At 42.6% G+C, this 17,002-nt stretch overlaps 1 protein-coding gene across 4 annotated transcripts in view; it reads right to left on the minus strand.

The window, feature by feature from the left end:
* DHX40 (DEAH-box helicase 40) overlaps nt 1-17,002 on the minus strand; it is a 118,044-nt gene that overhangs the window by 98,814 nt on the left and 2,228 nt on the right. For all 4 annotated transcript variants that reach the window (XR_012241651.1, XM_073615272.1, XM_073615273.1 and 1 more), the window contains exons 2-3: nt 12,885-13,077; nt 9,033-9,178 (exon numbers count right to left, since the gene is read on the minus strand). Coding sequence is in view for 3 of the 4 variants with exons in the window: in XM_073615272.1 (XP_073471373.1) it covers nt 9,033-9,178; nt 12,885-13,068 (330 nt within the window). In the remaining variant the exon portion in view is untranslated. The remainder of the gene's footprint in view (nt 1-9,032; nt 9,179-12,884; nt 13,078-17,002) is intronic.

Raw genomic sequence — 17,002 nt, forward strand, 5'->3', positions numbered from 1 at the left:
TAAATTTTTGCTCAGTTAGCGCATGCAGCCAATCAGCTGCAGCACTGATCAGTGTATTCTGATGGCAGGGGAGTCCCACTATCAGAATACAATGACACAGCAGGGAGGATTCCCATATCCACAACTGATATGTTTTTGTTTAGCCAGCTTTAAAAACTTTGTTGGGATTTTACTCCCTGCTAGGTAGATTCAACCTTTAATTTTGTCCTGGTGATCAATATCACAGTTATTACCAGAAGGGACAAGGTAAAATATGGACACCTCTTTTGGAGGCAAGTATCTAAGACTAGAAAGACTAACTATCTCATTTTAATTTACTCTAACTTTCTGTTGTGTCTCTGGGACAGGAAGCAAAAAGAAATCTTCACAGCAAAAAAAAAAAAAAAAAAAAAATCTAACAGGGGATTTTAACCACTTCAGCCCCGGACCATTATGCTGCCTAAGGACCAGAGGACTTTTTCCAATTTGGCACTGCGTCGCTTTAACTGCTAATTGCGCGGTCATGCAATGCTGTACCCAAACGAAATTTGCGTCCTTTTCTTCCCACAAATAGAGCTTTATTTTGATGGTATTTGATCACCTCTGCCGTTTGTTTTTTTTTGCGCTCTAAACGGAAAAAGACCGAAAATTTTGAAAAAAAATGATATTTTCTACTGTTTGTTATAAAAAAAATCCAATAAACTAAATTTTAGTCATACATTTAGGCCAAAATGTATTCGGCTACATGTCTTTAGTAAAAAAAAATGTCAATAAGCGTATATTTATTGGTTTGCGCAAAAGTTATAGCGTCTACAAACTAGGGTACATTTTCTGGAATTTACACAGCTTTTATTTTATGACTGCCTATGTCATTTCTTGAGGTGCTAAAATGGCAGGGCAGTACAAAACCCGTCCAAATGACCCCATTTTGGAAAGTAGACACCCCAAGGAAATTGCTGAGAGGCATGTTGAACCCATTAAATATTTTTTTTTTTTTGTCCCAAGTGATTGAATAATGACAAAAAAAAAAAAAAAAATTATTTACAAAAAGTTGTCACTAAATGATATATTGCTCACACAGGCCATGGGCCTATGTGGAATTGCACCCCAAAATACATTCAGCTGCTTCTCCTGAGTACGGGGATACCACATGTGTGGGACTTTTTGGGAGCCTAGCCGCGTACGGGGCCCCGAAAATCAATCACTGCCTTCAGGATTTCTAAGGGCATAAATTTTTTATTTTAATCCTCACTACCTATCACAGTTTTGAAGGCCATAAAATGCCCAGATGGCACAACCCCCCCCCCCAAATGACCCCATTTTGGAAAGTAGACACCCCAAGCTATTTGCTGAGAGGCATGTTGAGTCCATGGAATATTTTATATTTTGACACAAGTTGCAGGAAAGTGACAATTTTTTAATTTTTAATTTTTTTTTTTTTTTGCACAAAGTTGTCACTAAATGATATATTGCTCAAACATGCCATGGGCATATGTGGAATTACACCCCAAAATATATTCTGCTGCTTCTCCTGAGTAAGGGGATACCACATGTGTGGGACTTTTTTGGGAGCCTAGCTGCGTACGGGGCCCCGAAAACCAAGCACCGCCTTCAGGATTTCTAAGGGCATAAATTTTTGATTTCACTCCTCACAACCTATCACAGTTTTGAAGTTCCTGACCCTCAAATGTGGGCCCGGTATGGAATCAAGGTCCTGAAGGATATTGTTTCATCTGGGATCCTAGTTTCCTTCCAAGATTTGGTAGTGAGATATGGCCTTCCAGAAGGGATGCTGTTTCGCTATTATCAGCTACGCCATGCTTTCCGGGCTCAGTTCCCGACACCACCCGACCTGTTGACGGATGGGGTCGAGGAACTATTGGCGCAAGAGTCCCTGGTTAAGCCCCTATCGACGTTATACTTGATGTTACTTAGCACAGATTCCAAAAAAATAGATGTATTATGGGACAAATGGAGGGCAGATATCCCATCCCTGGATAGAGAGACTTGGAAAGAATGCTTTGAAAATTCCTCCCAGCTGGTGATATCCTCTAGGGACAAATTAATACAAACAAAATTCCTGCATAGGATTTACTTTACGCCTCGGAGGCTGCACAGAATTTACCCGCTGAAACCCCCGAACTGCCCAAGATGTCAGTCTTTGGACGGTGATTATATGCACATGTTCTGGCTCTGCCCGAAACTCAACCGTTACTGGGCTGATATCTTCGAGTTTATTAATGTACGGCTCCAGCTGGAGCTCTCTCTGTCGGCTGAATTGGCCCTACTGGGCATACAGGACGATGACCAAAGGCCTCGATACACTAAACTTTTGCTTTCATTGCTACTCTTTTATGCAAAAAAGGAGATCCTTCTTAGATGGACGTCCTCTTCACCACCTACTATAAGGTCATGGGAAAACTCAATCAATGCTATTTTGCCAATGTATAAACTTACATATATAAGTAGAGGTTGTCCTCGTAAATTTGAGAGGGTCTGGCAGCCATGGAACGATCCCCTGTGATATTGTTCTACATTATCCTCTTCTGTAGTCCCCACCCTATAGATTTATGCTGCACTGTATTCGACTGAGCTGTATTATTTGATGCTCCCTTCCCTCTACCCCCCCTCTCCCCTCCTTTTTCTCCCCCCCCCCCCCCCCTCGCATACTGCATAAGTACTGCTTTTGCTCCATCGATGTGTTCACTGCAATGATTGCGTGCCTTATAATGTACTGCAACTTAATTTTTTCCAATAAAGACCAACCTTGTTGTTAAAAAAAAAAGAATGGAGGGTGTTTCATTTTTTTTTTTTTTCACACAGTAATTGCAGCGATTTTTCAAACGTATTTTTTGGGGAAAAAACACACTTTTTTAAATTTTAATGCACTAAAACACACTATATTGCCCAAATGTTTGATGAAATAAAAAAGATGATCTTAGGCCGAGTACATGGATACCAAACATGACATGCTTTAAATTTGCGCACAAACGTGCAGTGGCGACAAACTAAATACATTTTTAAAAGCCTTTAAAAGCCTTTACAGGTTACCACTTTAGATTTACAGAGGAGGTCTACTGCTAAAATTACTGCCCTCGATCTGACCTTCGCGGTGATACCTCACATGCATGGTGCAATTGCTGTTTACATTTGACGCCAGACCGACGCTTGCGTTCGCCTTTGCGCGAGAGCAGGGGGGGACAGGAGTGCTTTTTTTTTTTTTTTTTTCTTTATTATTTTTTTGATTTTTTTATCTTATTTTTAAACTGTTCCTTTCATTTTTATGTTTTTTGTTTATGTTTTTTAATCATTTTTATTGTTATCTCTTTTTTTAAAAAATTGGGGTATATTAGACCCTAGATCTCTCCTCTGCCCTCAAAGCATCTGACCACACCAAGATCGGTGTGATAAAATGCTTTCCCAATTTCCCAATGGCGCTGTTTACATCCGGCGAAATCTAAGTCATGAAATGCTCGTAGCTTCCGGTTTCTTAGGCCACAGAGATGTTTGGAGCCATTCTGGTCTCTGATCAGCTCTATGGTCAGCTGGCTGAATCACCGGCTGCATTTTCAGGTTCCCTGTTGGGACAGGAGAGCCAGAGAAAAACATGGAAGACGGTGGGGAGGGGGGGGGGAATTCTCTCCCACTGCTTGTAAAAGCAGTCTAGAGGCTAATTAGCCGCTAGGATTGCTTTTACATGAAAGCCGACCGCTGGCTGAAAAGAATGATACCAAGATGATACCTAAACCTGCAGGCATCATTCTGGTATAACCACTCAAAGTCCAGCAACATACCAGTACGTTGCTGGTCCTTGTTGGGCATATATTGTAAACTTTTTTTCATGCAGCCTGTGGGCTGAACGAAAAAAAGATATTGATCGGTGGGTATGCCCACCATTAGAACACCTCCCTTCATCCACCCACTTCTAATGATGGGCATACATGCACCGTTTATATATGCCGAAGCATGGGGGCATCCTCCCGCAAAAGGCAGGAGCAAATCGCTCCTCCACCCACTGCTGCCCCCACGCTTCGGCATATATGCTGAAGTATGTAACTGTGGTGGTGAAATCACCTCCGACAGCGCTGGAGTCACGGCTTTATGTATCGTGAGAGCAAACGCTGTTGCTGTCAAGATAAATAAATCCGCGCTGCAACTGAATGGTGTACCTGCTAAGCAAATGATGGTTAACAAAAAACAAAGTAACATTACAGTATAACAGTAATACTTACCATACCTGCAAAGCAAATACAAAAAAAAAAAAACATAGCAAAAAATAAAACATTTAACGCAACCTGTGCCTACCTAAAATATATATATGCCGAAGCATGGGGGCATCCTCCCACAAAAGGCAGGAGCAAATCGCTCCTCCACCCACTGCTGCCCCCACGCTTCGGCATATATGCTGAAGTATGTAACTGTGGTGGTGAAATCACCTCCGACAGCGCTGGAGTCACGGCTTTATGTATCGTGGGAGCAAACGCTGTTGCTGTCAAGATAAATAAATCCGCGCTGCAGCTGAATGGCGTACCTGAAAACAAAAAAATGGTTAAAACACAGTAAACTATAAAAAAATTACATACCTGAAAAGCAAACATGATAAAACATAACAACAATAAAACATTGCAGAATAGAATACAGTAAAAAAGAGCAGAACAATAGAGAGAAAATAGAGAGAGAGAGAACAATAAAACGACAACTATTTTTGTTTTTTTTATTTTATATTTTTTTACATTTTTTTTTTATAACTGTAACTTTTAAAACTGTAACAGTTCCAGGTTTGGGTCTCTCAAAATGTAATGGCATCTTGGGAGACCCTGTGAAAGTGTGTCCTAGTCTGTGCAATGCTGTACCCTACGCTAAAACTCAACTAGTGTATGGTAGCGCTCAAAACATTCACCAATGCAAAGACCAGGATTGCCAGGACAGGAGGGACAATAATACCGGGTGTCACGCCTAAATCCGCACTTTCTGCAGACACGACATTTTCTTTGGGGGGCTCGTTGGGTAGGGGTACTCGGGAGGACATAAGAAAAATGCCTCTCATGCAGCCGGCTTACTGCATTTGGTTGGGGATGGTGAGGTGGAGCACCGTCTGGATACAGAAGGGCTCTGACGATCTCTTCCTGGAATGTAAGGAAGGATCCAGTCCATCCTGAAGCTCTGTATAGCACATGAGCATTCAGCAAAGCCAATTGAAATAAATAAACAGACACTTTTTTGTACCAGCGTCTGGCCTTACGGGCAACTAGGTACGGCGCCAACAACTGGTCGTTGAGGTCCACCCCTCCCATATTTTGGTTATATTCGTGGACACAGAGGGGTTTCTCCACAACACCAGTCGACGTAGTAATTTGGGTCGTCGTGTCTGCATGAAGGGAGGTGAGAACGAAAACATTCTTCTTATCCCTCCACTTCATAGCGAGCAAATTATTACACTTCAAGCAGGCTCTCTCCCCCAGCCTAAGACAGGAATCTACAAGCCGCTGGGGAAAGCCCCGGCGATTAGGTCGCACGGTGCCACATGCTCCAATCTGCTGATCAAACAAGTGACTAAAAAATGGCACGCTCGTGTAATAATTGTCCACATATAAATGGTACCCCTTTCCGAATAAGGGTGACACCAAGTCCCACACTATCTTGCCAGCACTTCCTATGTAGTCAGGGCAGTTTGTCGGCTCTACGTGACTATCTTTGCCCTCGTAAACCATAAAACTACATGTATAGCCTGTGGCCCTGTCACAGAGCTTATACATCTTGACCCCGTATCTGGCACGCTTGCTGGGAAGGTACTGTTTGAATGACAAGCGGCCAGAAAATTTAATCAGGGACTCATCAACGCAGACAACTTGATGGGGAGTAAACAAGTCTGCAAAACGTTGGTTGAAGTAGTTTACGAGGGGCCGAATTTTGTAGAGCCGATCGTATTCAGGGTCTCCACGAGGACGACAGAGTTCATTGTCGTTGAAGTGCATGAACCGCAAAATCTGCTCGTATCGTGCCCTGGCCATGGAGGCAGAGAACACGGGCGCATGGTAAATTGGGTCAGTGGACCAATATGACCGCAACTTACTCTTTTTATTCAAGCCCATGTTGAGGGAAAGGCCCAGAAAGAGCTTAAATTCTGAGACCGTAATTGGTTTCCAATCTCTGGCAAGGGAGGACTGGGGATTAGCGGCGATGTGTTGACCAGCATATAAATTGCTTTGGTCCACAATAGATCTATAGAGATCTTCGGTGAAAAACAGCGAATAAAAATCCAGTGGCGTAAAGTTAACTGTTTCCACCTGAATTCTGGGTTGGCCAGTGAAAGGGGGAAGTACGGGTGCTGTAGAAGTGGTGGTATCCCAATTCGGATTGGCCAATGCAGCAGGAAGGGCACTATGGGCACGACGGGCCTGTCTTTGTCTTCTTGGTGGCAGCGGGACACTACTTGTGCTTGCCACCTCGCCAGCTTGAACTGCACTTATGGGACTCGCCACGTCACCAAGTGTTACTGCAGTGCTGGATGTACGACCAGGGTGTACTAGGCCGCTGGTGCTTGCCAGTTCACCAGAAGGAATAGCGGCACTAGTACTTCTCTGCTCCATACGAGAGCCCTGCGGTTCTTGCACTTCAAGGACAGAAGAAGAAGATTGGGGTCTGGTACGCCTGACCTTAGCAGGGACCACAACTCCGTCGTCAGAGCTATCTGTCATGGAGCCGCTGTCCTCTACACGATCGTATTCTGAGCCTGAATCTGACAGATGAGTGACTTCCTCTTCACTATCTGTCATGCTCAGAAACGTGTAGGCCTCTTCACTAGTGTACCTTCGATTTGCCATTTTGGGCTCTAAATTTAGGGGTACACTAGTGAGACTCACAGGCAAAAAAGCTCCTGACTGTCAGCGACTGTATCAAAACGCTACCAAAAAACTGTTAGCGATCGCAGGGATCAGGCCTGACTCTGCGAACGCTGCAGTTATGTGTTTAGTGTTTTGTAAGTGTCAGTGATCGATCGATACTGCACTTGGGTGGGCTGGGCTGGGCCGAGGGGCAAAACACAGGTGCTAGCAGGTATCTGGGCTGATCCCGCTAACACTGCGTTTTTGAGGACCCTAAACTGCTGGGGAGTATAGATCTGATCGGATCAGATATCGATCCGTTCAGATACTATAGCACTAAGGGAGGTGTATGCTGCGTGCGTGGGTTTTAGCGGTACTGGCGCTAACCTGACGCTGCCTGGGGCAACGCAGACCTTATCTGACCCTAAAAACTTAACTTATATCACCGCCGGGCAATTAGGGGGTTAAACCTTTATAAGGTAATAAACGGCGGGTGCCCTAAAACTATAAAAAACAAACTAACTAACCAGCGTCACCCGTAACACTTATACGGTGATCACTGGTGAAAGGTTAATTAGGGGGCATTCAGGGGGTTAAAACCTTTAGTAGGTAGTATATGGGGGTCCCTGTCGCTATAAAACACTGACAGCGAACCTATATACTTACCTCCCTAACTAGCGTCACCTGTGTCACTAATACAGCGATCAGAAAAACGATCGCTTAGCGACACTGGCGACGGGGGGTGATCACGGGGTTAAAACTTTATTAGGGGGGGTTAGGGGGGTACCCTGGACCTAAAGGGGGGTACCCTAGACCTAAAGGGGGCTAACCCTAACTGCCCTAACACTTATAACTGTCACAAACTGACACCAATGCAATAATCAGAAAAAAAAAAACTGCTTTTGGTGTCAGTGTGACAGGGGGTACAGGGGGGTGATCAGGGGGTGACTGGGGGGTGACAAGTGTGCCTGCGTGTTCTACTGTTAGTGTAGTGTTGTGCAAAACTTACTTGGATGTCTTCTCTCCTCGGCGCCGGAACGAAAAGACCGGCTCGAGGAGGGATGACATCACTTCCTCTCCCTCTGTTTACATTACAGAGGGAGAGGAAGTCTATCATTGGCCAGGAGCGATCGTGAGGGGGGAGCCACGAATGAGTGGCCTCCCCCTCACCTTTGATCGACCCTGACCTGAATGCGACCGCCGCAGGCACCGGGGGGGGTCGGACGCCCCACCCGCGGGCAGGCAAGGACGTACAGGTAAGCCCTTTTGCCTGCCCGTGCCGCTCTGCCGACGTACATCGTCGTGCGGCGGTCGCCAAGTGGTTAAAGTGGTTGTTAAGCCACTATAGTATATTCATGCCATCCCCTCTGTTAAATGACAATATGTGTCCCAGTGTCTGTGCTATATAGAAAAGATGCTGAATTCTACCTTATATCAGAGTGTCTCCCGGCACTTACATCACTCCTCGCCTCTCTCCTCTCCCAGGCTGACAACTACAGCAGGAGGGGCCGAGAACTCCCGCTGACGCCAGCCAGGATGAGGGGAGGAGAGAGGTGAGCAGTCAAATGAGCGCCAGGAGACGTCTAATATAAAAGGTAAAAATTAGCATCTTTTTTATATAGCACAGACACTGGGACATATATTGTTATTTAACAGAGGGGGTGGCATGAATATACTATAGTTATTGCAGCAGGAGGGGAGTGATCGGCACTGTCACTAGCTGACAGGCAGGGGGGGTGGGGGAGACGAGAGTACAGGAGAGCTGCGGATAACAGAGGCATGTAAATTGACCACAGTGTCAGGGCTCAGCAACCATGATAAACTGTGGTCAGTTTACAGGGAGGAGGGCAGAATCAGGCAAGATCAGCCAGGTATTTCAGGTGATACAGGGGGCAAAAATTACACAGCACAAGCACTGTGCTGTATAACATGCTTTAAGGGATTTTTTTTTGTTAGGGTAACCCTCCCCTAACTCTAGCCCAAAAACAAAACAAAAAACCTTTTGGCTATGCATACATTAACTTTCTAATCAACAATTCTGTGAATGACAGAAGCTAACCTTGGATATGCTTTTATATACAGAAATGCAAATCTTTTGGCATGTAAAACAGGTATTATATCTGCATTTTAAACAGTGTATTTAGAAATGTCAGAAGTTCAGCCTGAGAAAAAAAAAATTATGTTTTACACAATCACACACAGCAAATTAAGGCTAGAACAGACTCCTACCTGGGATGTACAGTCATCAAATCGTACTTGGTAACCTACAGTACTTCCCAATGAGCAATTCATTTCTTCTGACACCCTCTCTGCTACAGATATAGTGGCAACTCTGCGTGGCTGTGTGATACCGAGAATGCCATGCTCTGCAAACCCTTTAAATAAAGTTAATATCACAGTTATTTGACTATTTTCATGAGACCTGGTAATAACACAGCAAAGTTAATCAGTTTTATATTTCTGTGACCCAACTGAGTGCAACTGCACTTGCAAAGAGAACCGTCTATTTAGCCTTTAGTATATATAGGGAATGAACCCTAATGCTGTCGGACTTGCCAACGGGACAAGCTCCGTCGGCATTGTTCTAGAGCGCAGAGCATGTTCTCTAAGTCTGTCGGAAATGCCGACAGAAATAGTCCAATGGAGCAAACACACGGTCGGATTATCCGACCAAAAGCTCCCATCGGACTTTTTCTGTCGGAGTGTAGTCACGTACTACGAGGAACTTCAGCTCTTGAGCGCCACCCTTTGGGTCCCTTCTGCTAATTTTGTGTTTGGTGAGCATTGATTCTGAGCATGCGTGTTTGTACTTTCGACTTTTGTGTGACGGATTTGTGTACTGACCATACGAAAATCTGACGTCAAACCGGTGTCCACCGAAAATTTACTAGCCTGTCATCCAACATTTGTTGGTGGAAAATTGGACAACAATTGTCAAAGGGAGCGTACCAACGGTAAGATTTTAGGACAACAGTCTGTCAACAGACAATCCCCTGGCAACAATCGAACCGTGTGTACCAGGCTTTAGGGGGAGAGATTTTGGATTTTTATACAACCGCCTCAAACAATGTAGTAGACTTGTTTTCTCTTGGGCAATTATGCACGAATAAGATAGAGCAGCCTGGCATAATTGCCCAAGAGAAATTGAGTGCAACCTACTGGGAATTAATTGATTTGCGTTAGCAGAGTGGCAAGTTGTTACATTTATTTGGATGGAATTTCTACCTCACCTTTTAAACCTACAAAACGCATTGTGTAAAAACCATTGAAAAATACCCCCTGATCTTACCAGCAAGCATGAGCTTGGGAAATACCCTGTTCATAAATGATAAAGATATAAGCAATCAGCTTAAGAGAAGAAAGCACAACAGTTATACACAAAAATACAATTATACACACAATTATTTAATATACTGAAAAATTTACGGTCATTTTCATATGTTTTCATAATGGGCCATCTATAACCATAATGTCATGCATTTTTATGGATTTGAGGATCAATGTTTTATAGGAATACTACTTAAAAATGTTGACATTTCAACTATGGTGTACATTGTGTGTATATATATATATATATATATATATATATATATATATATATATATATATATATATATATATATATATATATATATATATATTTATTAGGGAACCTGTAAACTCACGTTTGGTTTTCTATTTTCTGCAATTCTAAAGGGACGTTGGTGTCCAATAATGTGATATGGGCCATTTATAAGCTGTCTTACAACGGGTAGACTCCAGGTGTTTTTTTTTAAGGGCATAATATTGTAAATATATTTTAAACTATGGGTATACACAATAAGCCTTCAAAAAGTAAAAAAACAAAAACAAAAAAAAAAAAAAAACAGACCACCAAAACATATACACAAATCACAATGGTTGCTCCCCCTAATACCATAATAAGCAGTGATAGTATGTGATAATGTAACATGAGCAGGTCAGATGGAAAGCCAGGGATTCAATTTTTATTCACAGAAACAATCTCCTCCCAAACTCCTCCCGCAGGCACTGTGACATAGATCAAGGTATCCACGTTGGCATTTAAGTTCCTCACGTCACTACTTACTTCAGCCATGTCCGGTACATTTCCCTAAGGGGCCTTTAGGAAGGTTCATAACTGAAGATGCGGAGCTGCAGTACTACTGTTTGCAAGGGCTGTTTCAGGAAAATGACTGAATTGGCAATTTGAAAATTCTGACATGCAATCGTTTATCTGTGAGGCAGTGGATGAGTCTATGCAGGGTTACTCCCTGAAAAAAAGCCAGAGAGACACTCAAGTGGAATACTGTTCACAGTCTCCAATGGGCAATCATTTAGGGGAGAACTAGTGGTCAGACGAACCAGCAGTTGAGCCATTTTATTTTGATTTTTGTAATGCATCTCCCTTTGTTTCAGAGCTCAAAGAGGCCATAGAATGGCAGGAGGAGGCAGAAGATCCCCCGCAGAAGGTAGGGGAAGTTCTTTCTAAGCCTGAAAAAGACATTGCCATCTTTCACTCTTATGTTTGAAATCAAAGGGATGAGAAAAGAGGTGAGCGCTAAGCCCAACAAGAGGCCCAGTCTCACGAACAGATTTCTGTTCAGCAGGTTCAGAAGCCTGGGATTCACCTCCCAAAGTGGATGCGGTTTTGTACCACCTGGCTAAGCATGTAACCCTCCTGCTAGAAGAAGAAGATACAATTCTGACCTAAAAAGTATTTATACTTCGCCAGGGGCAGCCTGCAGGCCTTCTCAGGCCTTGGACTATCTCCAGAATTTGCAAGTGTGGACTACTAACAATCAATGTGCCCTTACCTCAGACCTACCTAGGAACTTGATCATCTGAGCATTAGAAAAAATCAAAATAGCCTCAGATTTCATCGCAGAGGCTGCTGTTGATCTTACTTGCCTATTTACTCATATAATAGCCTATTCTGTCACAGGTCGCAGAGCTTTGTGGTTAAAGTATCGAGCAGCTGATGAGGGCTCTAAGTAGGTTGAGAGGGAGATTTCAAGGGTTAGCTTTCTCAACTCCGGTTATTGACACACTATTCAAGGCAACAAATATATGAAATGTACCCACCACCGAGTCCAGAGAAGATTTCAGAATTATTCCAAGCAGAGAGGAGGTAGATTGGAGGTAGAGCTACAACATAATTAAAGTTCAGGTTTCAGCACTGTCATCTTTGGCCCACTGGGCTATAAACTCTTTGGTCGTGAAACTTCTCCGGGCGGTCATGAAGAATAGGCCTCTTCCTCTGGTGCTGAACAACCTTGTTACAGAACCATATTTTTTCGGTCACTTTCATTTGGCATCTTTCTCTGCTGACAATTGTTCTCACGATCATTACTTTGGCCCACAGAGTCTCTGAACGTCAAGCCTTCTTGTGTTGGAAGCCCTTCTGTCAATTGTTCTCAGGCAAAGTAATGTTAAGACCTTCCCCGGAGTTTCTACCAAAGAGGTCTTTGAAATGTCATTTGAATTTGGAAATTATGCTGCCATCTTTTGATTCCTCCTTTTCATTCTTGGCAGGTGCGCTTTTTGCAAAGGCTGGACTTAGTACCTCCTTTCTCAACTTACCTGAGCAGGACCAAATCCATCAGGAACACAGACAGGCTCTTTATTCTAACTAGGTACTGCAGCTTCCAGTCATGTCGACCTGAATCATCAAAACTCTAAGTAAAGAAATCGATATGCAAAGCAACCAATGGGAGTACCCCAAACATTAGTCCCCTTCATTAGAGAATACAAGGAGGACACGGCCCTGGGCTCAGCCCGTTCCGTTGGGGCTGCTGTTTCTTCTGCTTGTTAAAGTTGAATACAGCTTCAGCATAACTACAAAGCTCAGTGAACATTCAAATGAAATGCCATAGATTTGAGAGCTCCTGGGGCACTCAGAAACATAAGGAAAGGTAAATTGGTGATAATAAAGTTCAGTATGATACCAAGGTAATGCGTGCAAAATTGTATTTCTGAGATTATAGATTTATAAAGAATAATTATAAAGAATACTAAGCGCAACAGTACAGCTATGGGATATTATGGGCATACATAATACAATGACTCCAAGCAAATATTTACCTGCTTTGTAGAGATACTGAGGAAGCTGTGTAGTTTTCCCACTGCCGGTGTCTCCAGTCACAATAAAGAATGAAGTATCCCTGGCCACCTTGATAAGCTTTTCTTTGCATCTTTCAATAGGAAGTCGGGGTAGGTAGGCCTGTTCTAGAGTGCAGTTTTTACTAGGTCTCCTTTTAGATGTCATTTTCCTGTTCTGTAACATAAGGGGTGGCATAAGGTCTGTAAATGGCATAACCGGCTATTCAAATCGCTACCTGTGCATGTACTTTCTCAGACTGCAGGCTATATGCAAAGTCAGGCACCATTTCAGTGAATTTCAACATATCCCCAGGAAAACAGAGCACAGTTATTGTTATACAAACCTTCCCATCAAGCAGCGGATTAGCCGAACTGAAGCAATTGAAAACATCAGGCAGACATTTACCAAACACCTGTCTAGTTGTGAAAATGAACAGTGTTAATTTAAAGAACTTTATAATGCACAGCTTAGGTTCCAATATTTATTCACATGATCACACAGTTTGGGAGCATAGGAACTCTGATATTTTACATTAAAAAGGAACTACAACCCAATAAAAAGTAGCACTTGTTTAAGAGCCAGTTCACACCACAATTTCTGCATGCATGTTTACACATATTTTTGATGCTCTCTGGTGCATTTCCCCCCACTTTCTTCTTAATCTCAATTAAGGACATGTGTTTACATGCATTCCAGTGCTTTTTCATGCGTTCTGCCACGTTCTGTACAGAAAAAAATGCAGCAGGTTCTACTTCTACTGTTGACTGCACTGGAACACATTGCACTGGCGTGAATTAGGGCCATTGGAATACATGGAAAACACTGTGCAAGCAGTTTTTTGGGCAGAATAAAAAACACACTGGACTGCATCTGGCGTGAACACGCCTTAACAGGCACAATATAAAAACAACTTCTGTGTACAACCAAAATAGGTTTATCAAGGTCAAAATCTATCCAAGTCTATCAATCGCTGAGTTCATTTCTTGGTGATGAACCAGCTTCTAAGTGGAATAGGAGTGCACCCAAACCTACCAACTTTCTGAGATAAGAAAGAGGAACACATTATTAGAATGTATTCTATGTAGACATACTCCTGTGATGCACCAAGTTACATGGACCTTAAAGATTAATACGCAAAAAATGATTGGTTAAAAACCCACAAAATTGTTTTTTTTCCTTTCACCACTACTTTATTATACTGGTATTTTAAAAAATATTTAGCGGTTAGATGTATGGTTTACTGCAGTACAATACTTCAGGTACTAAATAGAACATTTCTTTATAGAGGTCTATGCATCAGACCAAAAAAGACTGACAGAGGGGGGGAGAAAGAAGAGCAATCCCTCCAAATTAGGGACAGTTGGGAGCCATGGTAAACCTGTTACCTATAGCAAGCAAAATCATAACCCCCAAAGAAAGAAGTGAAACTAGACAGCTTCATACTGACAAGTTTCGTTTTTACAAATCTGCTGACAGACGCTGTGCTTCTAAATCAGCCCTGATGAAGGGGTATGTTTTGGTCCCTGAAATGCATTGGCTCTGTGATAAAACCTTTTATCCTATTTTTGAATACATTTGTGGAGGTCATCTTCTGGGGTAGTGCTTCAATCTTAAAAAGGAGCTTCAGGCTCCTTCAGAAAAAGTTAAAAGTCAGCAGTTACAAATACTGTAGCTGCTGACTTTTAATATAAGGACACCTACCTGTTCAGGGATCCAGTGATGTGTGCACCTGAGACGATTCTTCAATCGGTTTCAGGTGCAGGCACTGGCATCTCTAGTAAGGGAAACAGGAAGTGAAGCCTTTTGGCTTCACAGCCTGTATCCTCCTGCACATGTGCGAGTTGCGTTGCGCCTTGTGAATGGTCCTGTAGTCTTCTGGGTCCTGTGATGTGTCCCAGAAGACTGTTAGGAAAGGGGGGGTGAACTTACAGCACAAAACTGGCAAAACCAGTTACCCGCTTCCTTCCAAAAAGTGCCAAATGTGGCAGTAGAAATGGGTAGGGTGCAAACAAGCGGATCTTTACCCTTTTGTGTGGAGCTCTGCTTTAAACTCCACAAATAAATGAGAGTGCATATACTGTACTTGGTGTGCAAAAGCTGCCAGTCCAGAAATCCAAATACAATTACAACTTCTATAGGAAATAAAATAATTCTTAGGCCTCATGCACAGTGCTGCTCCTAAACTCATGTTTACGGCTTTTGGGCATCTTTTCTGCCAAAGCCCCTGAACTCAACTCAATAAAAAGCCTATGTGTTCATGTACACATAGGCTTTTACCAGAGTTTAGGAGAAGCAGAGTTGAGGCAGTCAAAATTCCTCTTCTGAACACAGAAGTATCGCGTTCAGGAGAGGAGAGCATTGAAAAAGCCAAACGCTCCTAGGCGCGTTTAAAACTTTGGCGTTTACTAATTTCAATGGGCTTCATGAATTAAAATTCTGCCCAATGAAATAAGCTCACAAACACCAAATGTTGCTAAATTGGTTTGATAAAATTTCAGGAGAAACAGTGTTTACAATAAACCAGTATGCATCAGACAAATCTCCAGCACTTTAATGCAATTTGTATGATTGCTAAACTCAGTAGATTTGAAGTAAGATTTGTTGATGATGGGGATGTTGACTATGTGGTGGCTTAGTGTTCGACTTGCTGAAGGCAAAGCCCTGCCTCTACCAGGATGGCTACCTCCACACAGAGAAACAATGTAGAACAAGGCATGGTAAGTCAGTAATGGAGAAAGATCATCTTCAATAGGACCACAGGCAATACTGATGAATATCTTTTTTGTCAGATTGTATTTAAAAGAAAAAAAAAAATAAATTGTATAAAATTAACCACTTAAGGTCCACCCTAAAGCAGTCTTACTGCTACAGGGCAGCACCTCTGCGCCAAATCATGTATATACAGTGCCTTGAAAAAGTATTCATACCCCTTGAAATTTTCCACATTTTGTCATGTTACAATCAAAAACATAAATGTATTTTATGTGATAGACCAACACAAAGTGGCACATAATTGTAAAGTGGAAGAAAAATGATAAATGTTTTTTTTAAAACGTTTTAAAAATAAATATCTGAAAAGTGTGGAGTGCATTTGTATTCAGCCCCCTTTGCTCTGATACACCTAACTAAAATCTAGTGGAACCAATTGCCTTCAGAAGTCACCTAATTAGTAAATAGAGTCCACCTGTGTGCAATTTAATCTCAGTATAGTTACAGCTGAACTGTGAAGCTCACAGAGATTTTTTAGAGCAGTGGTCATCAACCCCGTCCTCAGGGCCCACTAACAGACCAGATTTTATGTATTACCTTGGGGAGATGCAGACTAGAATACTGCAATCACTGAGCAGCAAATTATATCATCTGTGATGTATTTCAGTTATCTTTCAAACCTGGCCTGTTGGTGGGCTCTGAGGACAGGGTTGATGACCACTGTTTTAGAGAACCTTCGTGAACAAGCACCATCATGAAGGCCAAGGAACACACCAGATAGGTCAGGGATAAAGTGTTGGAGAAGTTTAAAGCAGGGTTAGGTTTAAAAAAAATATTCCAAGCTTTGAACATCTCACGGAGCACTGTTCAATCCATCATCCGAAAATGGAAAGAGTATGGCACAACTGCAAACCTACCAAGACATGGCTGTCCACCTAAACTGACAGGCTGGGCAAGGAGAGCATTCATCAGAGAAGCAGCCAAGAGGTCCATGGTAACTGTGGAGCAGATGCAGAGATCTTCAGCTCAAGTGGGAGAATCTGCCCACAGGAAAACTACACAGCAAACATTTGGAAGTAGGTGCTCTGGTCCGACGAGACCAAAATTGAACTTTTTGGCCTAAAAGCAAAACACTATGTGTGGCAGAAAACTAACACTGCACATCACCCTGAACACACCAACTCCACCGTGAAACATGGTGGTGGCAACATCAATGTTGTGGGGATGCTTTTCTGAAGCAGGAACAGGGAAGCTGGTCAGAGTTGATGGGAAGATGCATCCAAATACAGGGCAATCTTAATAGAAAACCTGTTAGAGTCTGCAAAAGACTTAAAGTGGTGTTCCGGCCAAAATTATACTTTTTAAATAAAAATACCCCTATAATACACAA

Source organism: Aquarana catesbeiana, linkage group LG02 (genome assembly GCF_042186555.1).
Source record: "Aquarana catesbeiana isolate 2022-GZ linkage group LG02, ASM4218655v1, whole genome shotgun sequence".
Classification (NCBI taxonomy): domain Eukaryota; kingdom Metazoa; phylum Chordata; class Amphibia; order Anura; family Ranidae; genus Aquarana; species Aquarana catesbeiana.